This window comes from Notamacropus eugenii, chromosome 1 (genome assembly GCF_028372415.1).
Source record: "Notamacropus eugenii isolate mMacEug1 chromosome 1, mMacEug1.pri_v2, whole genome shotgun sequence".
Taxonomy (NCBI): Eukaryota; Metazoa; Chordata; class Mammalia; order Diprotodontia; family Macropodidae; genus Notamacropus; species Notamacropus eugenii.
The window spans coordinates 453,455,606-453,473,067 of NC_092872.1; the positions used below are offsets into that span (position 1 = coordinate 453,455,606).

At 41.6% G+C, this 17,462-nt stretch overlaps 1 protein-coding gene across 2 annotated transcripts in view; it reads right to left on the reverse strand.

Moving 5' to 3' along the window:
• Positions 1–17,462, reverse strand: part of CHST8 (carbohydrate sulfotransferase 8) — a 214,770-nt gene that overhangs the window by 145,920 nt on the left and 51,388 nt on the right. For both annotated transcript variants that reach the window (XR_011972126.1, XM_072632031.1), the window contains exon 2: positions 500–725. Coding sequence is in view for 1 of the 2 variants with exons in the window: in XM_072632031.1 (XP_072488132.1) it covers positions 500–608 (109 nt within the window). In the remaining variant the exon portion in view is untranslated. The remainder of the gene's footprint in view (positions 1–499; positions 726–17,462) is intronic.

Here is a 17,462-nt window from a genome sequence, read left to right on the forward strand (position 1 = left end):
GCCTTGCCAAGGGTCACATAACCAGCTAGTATGCATCGTAGGTAGGATTTAAACACAAGAGATTTTCTCTTTCTTCTTGGACTCCTTAATAGGACTAAATATTGACAAGGGGGAGAAACAGCTCTGAAAGTCCTCAGAATTGGGCACAGGTCCTTGGGAAGCTGCCCATACCTCAGAGTTTCAGGGAATTCCATGTTGCCAACTATACCGTTTCCTTGAGAGGGGGAGGAGGAAGAATTTCTCCCCAAACAAAACAGAGGTATTACCCCTTGCTGACCACAGCCCATCTTGCCCCCAGCCCATGATTCTTCTTCATGGAGCTAAGATGCTGTGCTCCAATGTGGGCCCAGGATCCCAGGAGATAATTCTGTGTTGGGGCCTGGGAAAGCATCCAGAGAGTCTTGATGCTTCTAAGTTGTATCAACCTTGTGAAGGGAGAAACCCGTCCCTGATTAGGAAAAGACCACAAGCAATAGCCAGGGAGGCAAAGGTCACTAACCTGGTGTCTGCTGAGGGATGATTTCTGCTGGATCCTGTAGGTGCATGAAGACCACAAGTCCTGCAGTCCCAAACAGCACGATGCAGGCGAACATTAATACCAGCCTCATAATTCTCACACTAGAGTCAGTCTGGAAGGCGTTTAGTCTCGCTTGGAGAAAGTCTCTCCTGAGCCAGTTGTACCTTCCTCCCTCATTGTCCTGGATGCAAATTCATCCTGGTACCACCTGTAAGGGTTAAATGGATACAGACCATCAACCACCATCTCCTAGAAGGCCTGGGCCAAGGCTAGGCAGGAGATCTAGGTAAACTGTTTACTTTATCACTTAACCCAAACTGAGCTAATGGCCAGTCTTGGGCCATCTCAGGCCCATGATAGCTGCAGACAGAAATGCATGTCACTTCTAATTGGTTCCTCTACAAGGGGAACCATTGAATCCTTGTGACCCCTTCTAAAGAAGGGTACAGGAAGCCAGCTTCAACACTGCCATTCTCTCAGAGTTGGTTGCTTCACTGCTTTTATTTTCACCCTTGTTAGATAGAGAATGAGCCCTAACAAGAGGTGAGATGCCCTACAACCTAAACCCTCTGACAGTGATGGGCTCATAGTTCTACATGCTATGACCAACTAGCCAGACCCAATGCTTTGTGTCACCAAGTCTACTCACTCTAGAAACTCTAAAATTTGGGCATATTCCCTAGGGAAAAATCAATGTGTCCAGGGGAATAAGTGGGAATTAACTGCCTTCCAGTCTATCAAGTTGGTCCAGGATAGGAAAGAGGGACCCTCAAGAGAATGCCTCTGGCTTTTATCTTTGACAGATTCTGGTTTCCTCATTATAATTGCAAAGATAGAAAGTGGTAGACGGACAAAGAGTATGTATATTTATCTATCCAGGCAGCTAAGTGACACAGTGGATAGGGCAATAGACCTGGAGTCAGGAAGACATGAGTTCAAATCTTGCCTCAGACACTTACTAGCTTTGTGACGGTGAACAAGTGACTTAATGCTGCTTACTTCAGTTTCCTCATCTATAAAATGAACTAGAGAAGAAAATGTCGAACCACTCCTTACCTTAAATGGGGTCACAAAAAGTCAGACATGACTGAACAACAATAACACACATATACACACTCACACACACCCCCATCAGGAAAATCTCTACTTTTAAAATGAAAGACCCAGAGCTATATATCCCTCTGCGTCAAAGATCATAGATTTAGAGTCTGCAGGAATGTTAGAGGCCATTTAATCCCCTCACTTATAAATGAGAGAACTGAGGCCCAGGGAAGTATTGCCCAGGGTCACATAGCCAGTAAGGGAAAGAGCTGGGCACTTTCCTCCCTATGGAGGCAGTTATAGAGGAGACACAGTAGAGTGTTGTACCTGAAGACCCGAGTTCAAATCTGGTCTCAGACATGCTCTATCCATATGATCTTGGGCAGTTACTTATCCTTTGCCTGCCTCAGTTTCCTCATCTGTAAAATAAGGATAATAACAGCAACCAACTTGCAAGAGTATTGTGAGAAGCAAATGAGATCATATTTATAAAGCTCTTGGTCCAGAACATAGTAGGTGATTACTAAATGCTTACTTCCACCTTTCCTATACAATACTACCCTCCTTATCTCTCCCTAAGGAAGAGTGAGGGTAAATTTCTCCTGCTTACCTTGTATTTATCTTGTATATATTTTACAAATTTATAAGTGCATATATGTATATAAAATGTTTACACACATGTTGTCCATGTCATAGAATATGACCTCTTTGAGGTCCAGGATGAGTCATTTTTTGGTCTCTATATCCCTATTGCCTAACACAGTGGCCAGCATATGGCAGATGCTTTTCAGGATGAGCTGCAAATCTTTAACAATCAATTCTGTGTGTGTGTGTGTGTGTGTGTGTGTGTGTGTGTGTGTAATACTCTCTTAAGTTAAATCTGCATTATTAATATTTTCTCCATCATTTTCTTCAGTCTACAGAATCAACAAAGCAATAAATCATGTCCTGATTTCCTACAAAAATTTAGCAGCCAGCCCTTGAGCCTGAAGAAGCCAGCTTCTGCATACCTCTGTAAATGAATGCTTGTAGAATGATGCTGACTGATGGATTGCTTTGGAGAATTCTAATAACATAATAGCTAACATTCCCATAGTGCTTCCAATGGACCAGGCACTTTACAACTCTCATCTTATTTGATCCTCACAACAACCATGGGAAGTAGGTACTGTTATTATCCATTTTACAGATAAGAAAACAGAGTTGAAGTGACTTGTCCAGCAACACAGCTAGTTAGTGTCTGAGGTCAGATTTGGACTCAAGACTTCCTGACTCCAGGCCCATCATCACTTTATCTACTGTACCACTTAGTTGTCCCACTAGCTTGAAGTCACTGAAGGCTGCTTGATGAGAGTTGCCTTACTAATAACACATGAAGAGAGATGTATAACCACAAATTCTTCACATACATTATCTCATTTGATTTACAATACAGCCATTTGAGGAAAGGAAAGTGAGAATTACTGCTTATTTTACAGATGGAAAAACTGAGGCTCAAGGAGAATAAGTAATTTACTAGCAGAGCCAAGACTGAACCTTGGTCCTCTGAATGTGACTCTCTCCCCGGTTAAAGTCTACCAGAAAGGGATAGGAAGATCATAAGAATGAAAGTGTAAAGTCACAAATATAAGGGATTCTGAGGAGAAAGAATAGAAGGTTCTGATTCAAATGACAGATACTTTTGCACAGGGAACTCAACTGCCCAGTTAGATTCTAGAATGACAGGCAGAAAAAGATGAAAGCAAAGAGGACAAGCTTAGTATGCCCTAACTGCTAGCTTTACTGGAGTCATTAGTGAGAGATGGCCATCAAAAAGCTAATGAGATCTTTGGCTGCATGGATACTAATAGCTAGTATTTTTCTAATGCTTTCAGGTTTGTAAAGCTTTATATTAGCAACCATCCTGGGAGGTAGGTGCCATTATTATCTCCATTTTACAGATGAGGAAACTGAGGTAGAGAGGGCATTAAGTGACTTGCCCAGGGTCACACAGCCAATAGGTATCTAAGGCTGGATATGAATTCAGGTCTTCCTTACTCCATGCAGCCTACTGAGAGTCACATCCAGAATACAAGAGGTTATCATTTCACTGTATTCTGCCCTGGTCAGAACATATTTGGGGTATTGTGTTCCATTTCAGGAGTCCCAGAAGAATGTCATGGTCCTGTAAAAATAATATTAGGGGTATTAAATCTCAGGGTGAGATGAGGTTGGAGATGAATGGTAAGAACAAAAAAGGCCTTTTAAAATCCACGTCAAAGGTCAGACGACCAAAGAAGGGATAGGACTGCTCTTCTGGACAGATTGGAGTGATAAGACAGGATGGAGAGAAAAATTGAACTATCCAACTCTTATTTTGCATCTATTTTCTTTTTTTTAAATATTTGCATGCATTTTCTCTGCCAAGGAGAATGAAGTTCAGATGGAGAACGACCAAACGAAAATGGTTAATAAAGATTTCAAGGATAGGTGAAGGAGTTTATAGAGAGGGGACAAGAGAGCACCAGGATATTCTCAGTGAGTAGAAGTACTCAGGCCCTAGATGATTAGGCTACAAAAAAAACCCAGAGGATTTAATTATCAGTCATTGTGCGTGGACTCTGAAAGATCTTGGACAGTGGAAAAGAGGCACAGAATTGGGCAAGAACAGATGCTGCCCTGATTTTCAAAACAAGGGAAGAGGGTAGATAAGCTTGTTTTTGACTTTTGGCAAAATTCTAGAGTACATTATTATTTTAAAAGTTTTATTTGTATTGATATATTTTTACTTAACTTTTATTTCACCACACTTATTCCACCCTGTCCCAGATTCAGTGAGCTAATCCTTTAACAAACTTTTTAAAAGAGAAAAAAATGTTCACCAAAACTAATCAAACAACAACCATATCTGACATCCTTTTCCACATCCCACATCCATAGATTCACACCACTGCACTGAACAGAAGGAACTATGTTTTTCAATTCTTCCAGAGGGTCAAACTTGGTCATTATAATCACCCAGTATTTACCTTCATTTGTTTTGTACATTCTACTAATTTTATGGTCATCGTATGTATTGTTTTCTTGGTTCTGTTTATTGTACCAGTTCACATATATCTTCTTATGTTTATCTGAATTCTTCATATTTGTTACATATTAAGTTACAACTTAATAATATTCAATTACATTCACAATCTGTTTAGTTATTCCCCAAAAGGGGGAATCTGCTTTGTTTCAAAATTCTTTGCTACGACAAAAGCACAACTGTGAATGTTTGGGTACATACAGGATCTTTCTTATAGAACAAATTGTTAAAGGGATGTCATGTGAGCATTTACAAAGGGAAATAATGGATCATTAAGACCTAGAATGGCTTTTTCAAGAACAGATCACATCAAACTACCCCATTTCCTTTAATGATAGGCTTGCTGGGCTAATAGAGAAAGGAAAAGATAGAGACCCAGTATACCTAGATTTTAAGCAAGGTATTTGACAAAGTCTCTTAATATCATTCTCGTGGACATGAGGAAATGGGTCAGAAGATGGTATACCTGAATGCACTCAAGTTTCAATAGAATTACTACACTTCAAAACTAGTCATTAGCAGGTTTGTGTCAACTTGGAACAACGAGTCTAGCGAGTGTTACAGGAATCTGTCTTTGGCCACTCAATATTTTTATCAGCGATGTAGGGCAGCTAGGTAACACAGTGGACAGAATGCTGAGCTGGAGTCAGGAAGACTCATCTTCCTGAGTTCAAATCTAGTGTCAGACACTTTCTAGCTTTGTGACCCTGGGCAGGTCATTTAATCCTGTTTGCCTCACAGTTTCCTCATCTGTAAAAAGAGTCAGAGAAGGAAATGTCAAACAACTCTAGTATTTCTGCCAAGAAAACCTTAAGTGTGGCTGAACAAGCTGCAGTATATGAATATAATGGAATACTATTGTGTTATAAGAAATGATGAACAGGAGGACTTCAGAAAAACCTGATAAGACTTATTTGAACTGATGCTGAGTGCAGTGAGCAGAACCAGGAGAACACTGTACATAGTAACAACCACACTGTGTGATGACTAACTTTGATAGACTTAGCTCTTCTTAGCAATGCAAGGATCTAAGACAACTCCAAAATATTCATTGGAAAAGCTATCCACATCCAGAAAAAGAACTATGGAATCTGGATGCAGATTGAAGCATATTATTAGCTCTCTTTTTTTGTTTTGTTTTGTTTCTTCTTTCTTGTGGTTTCTTCCATTGGTTCTAATTCTTCTTTACAATATGACTAACGTAAAAATAGGTTTAATGTGAATGTATATGTAGAACCTATATCAAATTACACACCATCTTTGGGTAGGGATAGGGGAGAAATGGGGAGAAAATCTGGAACTCAAAATCTTGTGGAAGTGAATGTTGAAAAACAAAAATAATTAATTTAATAAAAGAAAAGAAAATCCTAAGTGAAGTACAAGGATTCAGAAACAACTGAATGGCAACAACATGTATGAAGGCATAAATGGCATAAAGCTGAAAGTCAAGATCCCAGAGATATCTCGATAGGCTAGAGCTGGATACTTAACCTCTTTTTGATGTGAGGCTCATGGACCCTTCTCAGAATGATTTTAAGTGCATAAAACAAAACATATAATGAAACCAAGAAATAGAGTTATCAAAATGCTTTCTTTAAAAAAAAGTTCACAAACCCCCAGATTAAGAACCTCTGTTCTAGAGTGATAAGCTTAATCAATTAAGATAAAATTAAATTAGGATAAATGTCAAATTATTCATTTGGATTTTAAAAAATCACCATCATTAGGATTCACTAGAACTTAGGATAGGTGTGTGTGTGTGTGTGTATGTACAACTATGTGAAAGAAATATGTTTTAGTTGGCTACAAATATAATAAAAGTAAAAAATGAGACATGGCCTTTAAAAAAAATTAATGGAATCATGTCCAGAACATGGGAGGTAATAATCCTGCCCTGGTTAGACCATGTCTAGAGTATTATGTTCAACTGTGAGAACAACATTTCAGGAAAACTGTGGACAAACTGGAGCCCACCTGGAAGGGTGGGACTCAAATGAGCATCTCTGAAGTGGTATCCATCAAGGTGTCTTGCATGGTCTTAATTAACATAGTCATATAATACATGTGCTCTTTGAAAGCAAGGGTTACTTCATTTTGGGTTTTGTTTCCCTAGTACCTAGCATAGTGCCCTCCATATATGAGACACATGATAAATTTTCATCAAATTATTAAAATGAATTGTTATAGGAGAGCTTTTATGTCTATCTTTTCTCTTATGGAATCAAATGCTTTATTTCCCTCAAGAAACAACAAATATGGCCTGAACTTGCAGCCTCAAAATCTCTGTTATGTGACTGTGAAGATATAGTGTGCTTTGGAAATTAACTGTGAACGCCTGCCCATTCTCTTCTCTTATTTCTCCACCAAGGAAACCCTCTATTCCCACTTTCTACAGTACCATTCTTAACAAAATCTTATACAGATGAGAAAGTTGTTATGCGGGTTGGTATTTGTTGATGTTTTCTTGCTGTGGGGGGGGGGGGGGGGGGAAGGTACACCATAGTATAGTAGAAAGAATCCTGTCCCTGAAGTCAGAGAACCCAGGATCAAATCCCACCTTCCTTGCTTACTATCCCTGTGATCTTAGGCAATAATAATAGCTAGCATTAAATAATGCTTTAACATTTGCAAGGTGCTTTACAAATACCTTATTTAATCCTTACAACAACCTTGTAAGGTAAGTGTGATGATTATGGCCATTTTATAGATGGGGAAACTGAGGCTAAGAGGCTAAATGACTTGTCCAGGTCCACACAGCTATAAAGTGTCTGAGACTAGATTTGAACTCAGGTCTTCCTACCAGATCTAGCACTCTATCCACTGCTCCACTTAGCAGCCTACAAGTCACTTAATCTCCTAGGTCCTCAGTTTCCTCATCTGTAAAATGAAGGACTTGGTGTAAATGACCTCTGAGGTCACTTTCAATCTTGTTTCTATAATTCCTTTGGGTTGGAGGGAGGAATAATATCGTCCATGATTGGCTTTTATTTTTTATTGTTTTCATTATTAATCCAAATTATTTTGCTTTATTTCACTCTAAGATGCCTCAAGGAATCATTCCTAAGTGACTTCAAAACTATATCACCTCCTGCGTGTGTTTTTTTTCCTGTGGGTACTTGGTCCAGGTTTAGCTCCCTTGCCCAGTGGGCCATTTTCAGTTGCTTACACAGCTGAGGCTTTAGAACCACTAAAATATGGACATTCTATTGTCACAGGGCTTGGAGCTAGAAGTGACCTTAGAGATTGCATAGCCCAATTCCTTCATTTTATAGAAAAGGGAACTGACACCCAAAAAGTTTAAGGGCCCTTGCTCAAGGTCTCACAGGAACTAGGTAGCAGGGATGAGTTTTGAACCCAGGTCAGTCATGACTCCAGATCCCATGCTTCTCCTTCTGCAATCTTACCAAAGTTGGGGGAGAGACAATGTGGTAAACAACGCAGGTCAGGTGCTCAGGAGATCAGACTAAACTAGTTGATCCCTAAAGGTCCCTTCCAGTTCCAAGCTTATGACTAAGTCTGACTGAAGTATTTTCCATATTTATCTTACTTGAAATGTTACTCTTTGATATGATTTCTCTGAGTCTGAACAGCTTCTGGGCTATGCCAGAAGCTATGTCATATTCATTATACTTATAGGTTTTCTCTTGATTATGAATTCCCTTGTGCTTAAGAAAGCCTGAGCACCACCTGAAAGGTTTTCAGAATTCATAGGCTTTCTCTCCACTATGAATTCTCTGATGGAGATTAAGATCTGAGCTCTTCTTGATTTTTTTTCCACACTCACTGCATTTATAGGGTTTCTTTCCATGGCAAATTCTCTGGAGCCGAATACAGTCTGAGCTTTGATTTAAGGCTTTCCCACATTCAATACATTTTATAGCATTTCTTTCTCCATTCTCTCTGATGTTTAAGAAGCTCTGAGCTCCACCTAAAATTTTTCCTACACTCATTACCTATATAGAGTACGTCTCCATTATGAATCATCCAATGACAAATAAGTGCCGAGTTCCACTTTGGAATGATTAAAAAACAGATCTTTATAAAAATGCTGGCAAATCTGCTCCATTTTGCATCTATTTGTTAGCCTTTCAGTTTCATCTCTATGCTCTTGCAATGGTTCTCATGCCAAAGTTTCTGCAGGCTTATTTTCCCCTTCACTGTTTTTCATTTTGTGAGGTGATCTTGCTCTTTCACTATATAATGTTCTGCAGATGAGCTTGTGTACTTGAAATCAATGTTGCACTTTACTGTCATTCCTTCCAATTTGACAAGGAGATAAAGTATTTGCTAGCTGAGGCAGCTTCTTGGCTTTTTTGTCCTTTCTGTTGTGGTGATTATTTTACATTGGCTGAATTTTTCATAAGAAGTGATAATCATTGTTAATGTCTTTACTTTTTATCCATGTCTCATTTTTCATCATCAATAGCTATTTTAAATAGGTTGGGTTAGAGCTGTAATAATTGCATTCAGTGTCCTCTCATCTTTACTCTTTCTTCTAATTTGGTATTGGAAATCTGATCGCACAAAATAATCTTATTTGGAAATTATTTCCATAATTGTTGTTCAGTCATTTAGGTCCTGCCTGACTCTTCATGACCCCATTTGGGGTTTTCTTGATAAAGATACTGGAGTGGTTTGCCATTTCTTTCTCCAGCTCATTTTACAGATGAGGAACTGAGATAAGCACAGTTAAGTGACTTACCCAGATCATACAGTTAAGTAAGTGTCTGAGGGCAGATTTGACTTCAGGAAGATGAGTCTTTCTGACTCTAGACCTGGCACTCTATCTACTGTGTCACCCAGCTGCCCCATTTCTATAGTTAGCAAATACTGAATTCTATATCATATTAGGATGTTGCTCATCGTTCACCATGTCCAGTATTTTGTGACTCTTTTCTTGAAAAAGAGCAAGCATTCTGGATATATAGGTGAGGCTTCTGAGTAAACTACAAGTATTGGTACTCTTGCATTTTTTTTATACTGAACCGTATTTTTCTCTATAATACTCTGTTCATCTTTGCAATAAAATCATTAAGTATTAAAGTATATGTTGATTTGTTTCAGAAAATCTTTTCAAGTTCTTCATAGTATTTCTTTACTTCATACTTTGCAGATGCTGGAAAATAAGTGGCAATTATCTTAATAATTGTCTTTCACCTACATCCATCATGAACCCTGCAAAATGAGATGACCAAGTATCCTGTGAAATTATGTTGCCTTTGGCTACCCAATGAAGTCATCCTTGCCAAACTCTTTATTTTCTTCCCCAGGGAGAGTCGTATTTCTATCCATCTATTTCTAAAGAAGTATTCTGATGTCATTCATAGAGAGACTATCACTACAGATGTGGCTTAGTTCCTCCAGTATTATATGCACTCTGGATCTGGACAAAGACCTCACATTTAAAGCACAACTAGTTAAGTTGACATTTGGAGAGGGTCTAAAACCGATGTGATTCTTTGCACTCTGATCCTTTTCATGCTGCTCCTCAGTGATCTCTGGGAACGCAGGAGGGGTCCATGTAGAACTGCAGGTCAGTTGTCTTTTTCCTTGTTGGATGGGTTCTCATGGTCAAAGAATCGATCACCTACAGGTCAAATGGCCAGTGATGCACTTCTCTGCATACCGCTAGGCTTATCTTTGAACAGAAAGTGTCATCTTTTGGTCAGGGCCATTCACAAAGTTTTTCTAGCTTTACAGAAACTGTCACAGTTTGTGCATCATTGGCACATCCTTCAAGAGCCTGAGGTTACTCCCAGACCACCATGACATATCAGAGTAGGACATCTGTGGAGGTTCAGAAAAAATGTTTCTGACTGATTTGCAAAAAGAATAGCTCTTCCTTCTGATTTTTTAAAGGTTGGTATTCCTTAAACAAGCAAACTACTAATGTATTTGTTTTTGTACAATGGCCATTATCAATACTGGTCCCTCCAAATCTTCTCTTAACTCAAAGAGAAATAGCTAAGTAAACCCAACCAACAAAGTAACTAAAACTGAACACATATGCAACCATCTGTACCCGCAGTCCACCAATTCTCGAAAAATAATAATAGCTAGTATTTATATAACACTTTAAAATTTGCAAAGCACTTTACAAATGCTATCTCATTTTATCCTCAAAACAATCCTAGGAGATAAGGACTGTAATTATTCCCATTTTACGGAAGAGGAAACTGAGGCAGGTGGTAGTTAAGTCACTTGCCCACCCAGCCAATAAGTCTGAGACTAGACTTAAACTAAGTTTTCTTGATTCCAGGTCCAATATTCTATTCACTGACTAGATATATTTTCTAATCATTTCTCTAAGCAGTCACAACTGGGATGGCCACATTCTGAAGATGAGGAAATTGAGAGAAATGAATGCAGATCAATGGTTCTCAAGGCAGGATCCCTAAAACAAGGAGGGTTAGTAGGCTGAATGGTCTCTTTTTAGATGAGCATATACAAAGGACGCTAGGTGTTTTGCTAATGATACAATGATGAAGACACTGTTGCCAGCATACCAGTGGGCACACTGCTTACATAATGATGATGGGCATGCTGTTGACTGTGTAACAGTGAGTACACTGCTTATTGCTCACTGGTGGATGCATTGTTTACAGGAAAATGGTGGGTAGACGCTTTATGCCACCAGAATGAGTGTACTATTAATGGTGTGACAGCAGACATGCTATTTACAGTACAACTTCAGGGGTACCACTGCAGTACAGCAAGGAGTGACTTGCTTATAGTAAAACCTCAGGAACATGATTTCTGGTAATACAGAGAGCATGCTGCTTATGATTATTATGGAGAGGATGCTGCTAGGGGGCACAGTAGATAGAGCACCAGGCCTGGAATCAGGAAGACCTGAGTTCAAATCTGACCTCAGACACTTACTGGCTGTGTGACTCTAAAACAAATCACTTAACCTTGTTTGCCTCAGTTTCCTCATCTGTAAAATGAGCTGGAGAAGGAAATGGTAAACTACTCCAATATCTTTGCCAAGAAAACCCCAAATGAGGTCACAAAGAATTGGACACAATTGAAACAAGTTGTCCATGTTCTGAGAGTGGGTGTACCGATCATGGTACATTACAATGGCATTACCATTGTAATGTAATTATCATTATTACAATATTACAACAAATGTGTTTCCTTACAGCATAAGAATAGGTAGGTCACTTCTCACTGGCACTGGTAAATGACTTATCCTATTTCCTTTCATTGCTTCTTCCCTTGGAAGAACACCCACAATACCTATAAGCATAAGCTGGCTAAAACTGCATGTGAGGAAAATAGTCCAGGATGGGTGGGACCACATAGTAGGACAGAAGACTATGGATAATTAGATGGGATTTCAAGGGTGGAAGGTCAGGGGTAGAGGTGGCACAGAGTACAGTCTTAGATGGTAGGGGTAAGGAAGGATTATATGGTTACATAAAAGATGACAGACAGTCCAATAGTATAAGGAGCAAGGCGGAACCAAAGTCAATCCCACCAAGGATGTAGTCATGGTGGGACAGGAAAAACCTATTCTACAGATTGTCCTAAAGGATCATTTGCACTCTGTGCCTTTGCACAACTGTGAGGGATTGGAACAGAAGACAGTGGTTGCCATCGTTGTTGTGTTTGTCCTTCATTCTTGAAGAGGACCATGACATCAAGATGATGACATGACTTGCAGTTGACTATGATTTGAGTGAGGGAGGGCTGTGCAAGGTCACCAACCTCACTTTATTCTCCTGGGCCATCTGGGTCCAGTGGCCAGATACTTATCAGGATCACTGGAGATGGCCCAGGATGCAGTCGGAGACCCTGGCCCTTTCAAGGTGAAGTCTTATCACATTCTCACTTTGAGTGAGATGCACCCATTCAATGAATGGGCTTCTTTAAGTAGTTATTCAAGGGGCAGTATGTAGAGATTTAAGTGAGATGAGGTTAGAGATGTAGAGTGGGGCTCATCAATCAATCAACAAGCATTTATTAAGCACCTACCACATGCCAGGCACTGTGCTAGGGGTCTAGGAAGACCAAGAAAGAACAAAACAACTCCTACTTGCAAGGTTCTAATAATCTAAAGGAGGAGACAACAAAGAACAGGAGCATATCCTTGAGGCAGGAATTGTGCCTCTTCCATGTTGACCCCTGAGGGCAAAGCATTGTTTGTCCCCAAGCTAGCTAAACTATGGCAGCTTCTCTATATTCCCCTTATTCTTGAGAAAGGTTATCAGGCTCAGGTCAGAAGAGATGCTGAGGTAACCTCTAGTTCCTGAAGTGGCCCAAGTATCAGAGTTTGGGATCTCCTGCTATAATGTTCTCAGAATGACCTCAAAAGAGTTAGGATTAGGAATCTAATATTACAGTACACTGTGAGGGAGCCAACGGGTCTCTCTCAGTCTCCACATTCACCAGGCCTACATCTATGGCTCTCTGAGACAACAAGAAAGTCTACTGGGAGGGAACATGCAGCTAAAAGCTCCTTGTCCTAATTCTTTCTGTTCTATGCCTTTATGGTTCAGTTCAGGACTCCATGGACTCCTGTCTCACATTCCTAGTCTTGAACTCTTTGAATGCCAGATTTGGAAGGTCATATAGGTCAGATCCCTCAATTTCCAGATAAGGAAGCTGAGGCTGAGAGGAGGGAAATGGCTTGTTCAAGGTCACACAGCTGGGACAAGACACTAGGTTCTTGAATCCAGCCTTGGGCTTTATTCCCACTGTTGTGAGCTGCCTCCTTGGCATCTTACTGAAGCTTCAATTGGCTCTGAAGTTGGCTGATGCCTTGGTGCCAACTGCAGTGTGTGTGTATATGAAGAAATGTTGAATGATCAGAAAAAAGTGAGAATTTTGGGATGCTCTTCAGCAATTTCCCTGGGGAAGCAGAAATCTCAACTTCTCTGAGTCTTAATGTGGAGCATTCCCATTTCACAGACAGAAAAGTGAGGTTGGGGTAGAGGATGTCCAGGTCGGCACTCCCATATATTTGCTGAGTGTTATCAGTCACATATCTGGCTTTGAGCAGAGCTTGGTCATATGTTCAGTCAAATGAGTCTGCGTGTGGGAGCTAAAGATTTTGCCAGGAACATAGTTTGTCCTTTCTTTCCTCCTGGGGGTTGCAAGCATCAGAGCTGACAGGGCCTGGCAGGACAGAATCTCTAATGGGCTCCCTCCAAGTAGAGACTGTCCATCATGCAGCCAAGCTGCCACTCGCACGCACCAAGGTAGCATGTTAATAAACCTTGGAAGTTTTTATCGATGGAAAGTTGGTGCTGATGCAGTGGGCAGTTAACATGAAATACCCCTTGCTATAACTTCTGTCAATGCCACGATTCCCCTCTGCTCCCCTCACTGCCTCCAGAATGTCCTGAATGGAGGAGGGATAGAGAGTGGTCATCGGGCCCTGTCCATCCCAGCATGGGTTAGGGGCCTGAAAGGCAATCAGTCAGGAGGCAGCTAACAATCCATTCCACACCATCAGCAGGGTACAAATTGGAGAGATGGAGCCAGGTTCAGGGACATGGCCAAAGGGTAAGCCTGCCTTGAGTTCTGCTGTTCAGCAATGAATGGACATGTACACCTCCTCCATGAGGCCACTCTGTTTCTAAGTACAGAGTTAATTCCTGGTCCTCTTCACTATACCTGCTCACCTTCCTTTTTCTCCAGCTTTCAGCCATCACATTCTTCTGTTAGATGCCCCCATTTCTGGCTTCCTCACTGTTTAGCATTTTTTGGTATTCTTTTTCATTTTGGATTATCCAGAGGCTTACATAGAGCAGTGGGGTACTGACTGTAGGAATATGGAGAAGGCCCCTGAACAAGGCCATGATGGGATGGTGGATTCCTTCTTTATTGGGATGAACTTTATTTTTTTGGCCAACTTCTTTTGGGGTGAGGATAAGGGCCTGTGTTGCTTTGCAACAGGAAGCTTTCCTGCCTCCCCCCAAGTCTGTGCACTGGCACAAACATATTTTATTCTGAAGTAATAACAGCTTTGCAGTTCATAACATTCTTGGCAAGGTTCCCACAAGTGCAATTGTCTGACAGACAACCTATCATTGGCTGTGGTGGCCCGGCTGGAGTCAATGAGAGGAGAGTTAATCAGGAATATAAGAGGACCTCCCAGGGTCCCGGTGTTGGGGGAGAGGAGAAGATGAAAGCCCACACGCTCCTTCTACTTCAACATAAGGCAATTAAAATGCAGGCTGCCAGGGGCCTCGTGGTACCAGAAGGCAGTGAACCACAGACAGTTTTTCCCCTTCTCTCCCTACCCTCTCTATTCTGTACCCACTCAAATACTACAGAAGGAAATGAACTGAAGGTTCCAGACTGGCAAGACTGGCACAGACCTTAAGAAGTTCTAAATTACAGGTTCAAGCTTCTCCTGTCTTCACTTCCATGTAATTGTTTTTTTCACTCAGTTGACTTTAATTAACCTGCCCTAGGCCTGTGAGTTCAGAAAACGTGAATGCTTTTTTTTCTCCACACATGCCCAAAGTGTATTTCCCTCGACCCTGGAGCTTTTAAGATCCAGGAGACGCAAGCTTTTAGAAGTCAGGAAGAGATTCTCTTCCTGGACAGACTAAAGTTGAGTTTGGGTATTAGCACAGTTGGCCTGGAATCTTCCCTGGGGAATTTTGCCTAGAAAGGTTTCTGACCTCCTCTCCTGGTTGATTCCCACTGCTGAGAGATCAAGGGAGTCCCCTTCCCTCACAGTCACCAGTCAAAGCAGCTCTCACCTGAGAAGGGTCACTGATGGACTCCTGAACAGGTACAGCTGGAAAACAAAGCATGAAGATTCCTTTCCTCCTACCTTCCAAACAGCCCATTTCGCTGGTACTGATGGGAATAAACCGTGAGGCAGGAGCCTTCTCCAAGAGCCCAGGGGAGGAGGAGTGCTCCCTGCCTCTGTTAGACACAGAAATCCTTGCTGCTTGTCGGCATACATCACAGTCAGCCTTAGCCCAGTGAGACAATGGTGCCAGATGGCTCCTTGCTCTTAAATGTTGCCTGCATTGTGTCACATTGTCCCTGAGCCACCAAAGGTTGGATCCATCCTCAGCTTGTTTCTGTTGCCTTGGATTTCAGTCTCTAGGGAGGTTCCTTCCCCACAGGGGCTCAGGAGGAAAGCTGAACAAACAAAAACTGCAACAGGTACACATCTTCCCCACAGCAAGGGAGAGAACCCACCCTGCACGGCTTTCCAGACATCAACTCTTTCCACACAAAAGTAGATGCTTTGGTGAGAATACATGGATGGTGGAAGGATTTGTGTTACTGGAAAAGCATCACTGAGGTCCCAACAAGAAAACTCAGGTAGTGAGGGCAAAAGGACAGGGTGGCAATCTATCTTCTAAACAGGTACCCAAATGTACCTAGTTCACTTACAATCATGAATGTGCAGACACACAAACATAATCCAGTCACACAAACAATAGTATGCATATGCATGACACATGTTAGCATGCATCTGCAGAACACAGCTGTGATATTCACGTGTGCACAAAAATGTATACATAGCACAGTCACATGTGTGCAAGCAGGCATTACACACATGCATACATGCAGTCTGATAGAGACACACACCCCATTTAAAACACCTTCTGAACAGCCAACATGGCAAAGAAGAGCAGAGCTGCTTTCTGATTTCCAAAGTGGAGGTGCCTGCCATTGTTCGAAGGAAGCCAGCTCTGGGTTAGTGGGTACCATCATAGAGGAAAGGGTGGTTTCCTAAAAACAGAGAAATGTTTCCCCAAACCTTCATTCAACTCAATTTAATTAAATGGGTTGCCTACTCTGTACTAGGTATTGTGTTAGACTAGGGGTTTAGGAAACATGAGAACTGTATTATTGAAAGGGGGATGGGACCTGGGTAACAAAGCTCAGTTGTCAAAAATCTATGTTGTCTTCTCTAATCAGCCCTGCTGACATCACTGATTTTTGTAAAAACAAAATGCCTCCCCCTTCTGCACAAACAGAAAACATGACCTAGCAAACAGAAATCCAATTAACTTTTTAACCTTATGCCCAGTGCCATAGGTAAGGGATGTGTCTTCATTTTATTTTCTCATTCGTTGGACATTTCAATTCGACCCTTTGGGCAAGAGTCCCATCAGAGTCCAAGCAACACATAAATGAGACCTGCAGCGGAGACATCTGCCCCTGCAGGAATGGATGGATAGACTCCGAGGGCAGAGACACCTGAGGGAGGCAGGGCAGCTTTGGTTTCCAAGACGGCATCACTCGCTGCTGCCTCAACTCCACCTCCACCCACCTCTTCCAGGCTCTGGGTCAGAGCGCAGAGGTCTCCCCATCTGCCTGCTCCAATTATGCATACAGCACCACAGACCACATCTGCCCTTGCAAAGTTCGGTACACAATCCTTTCTGTCACATGGGAGTTGGTGCTCATTCCCTCCCCCACACAAAGGGCAGTGTGAGGCTGCTATGGCAACTTCTGCAAGAGAAAGAAATCCGTGCTTGCCCTAATCTCGACTGGGGCACGATGTGCCCAGAAGTGGGCTGCGAGGCCGGGCTCGGCAGCCTAGCTTCCTACAGCTGCACACATCTGGGGCTTCAGCTCACCCAAGCCCTCCTCAGCTTCCCTGCCACAGCCAGCTCAGCTAATTTGTTTCTCCCTGAAACAGTACAAACATCCTCCCCCAGAGAGCTCCACCTCCATCTGTTTGCTTAGGGAGATTCTGACTCGCAGCGCCCACTTGTTCCGGAGACCGGCCTCTCTCCTTGTTCTTCTCAATTTTAGCTCATTAAAATTCTGCAGCCAATTAACACAGAGCACTAAAGGTAACATTAAATCTGCAAAGATTACCTACAGACTTTAGACCTGCATAAAAATAGT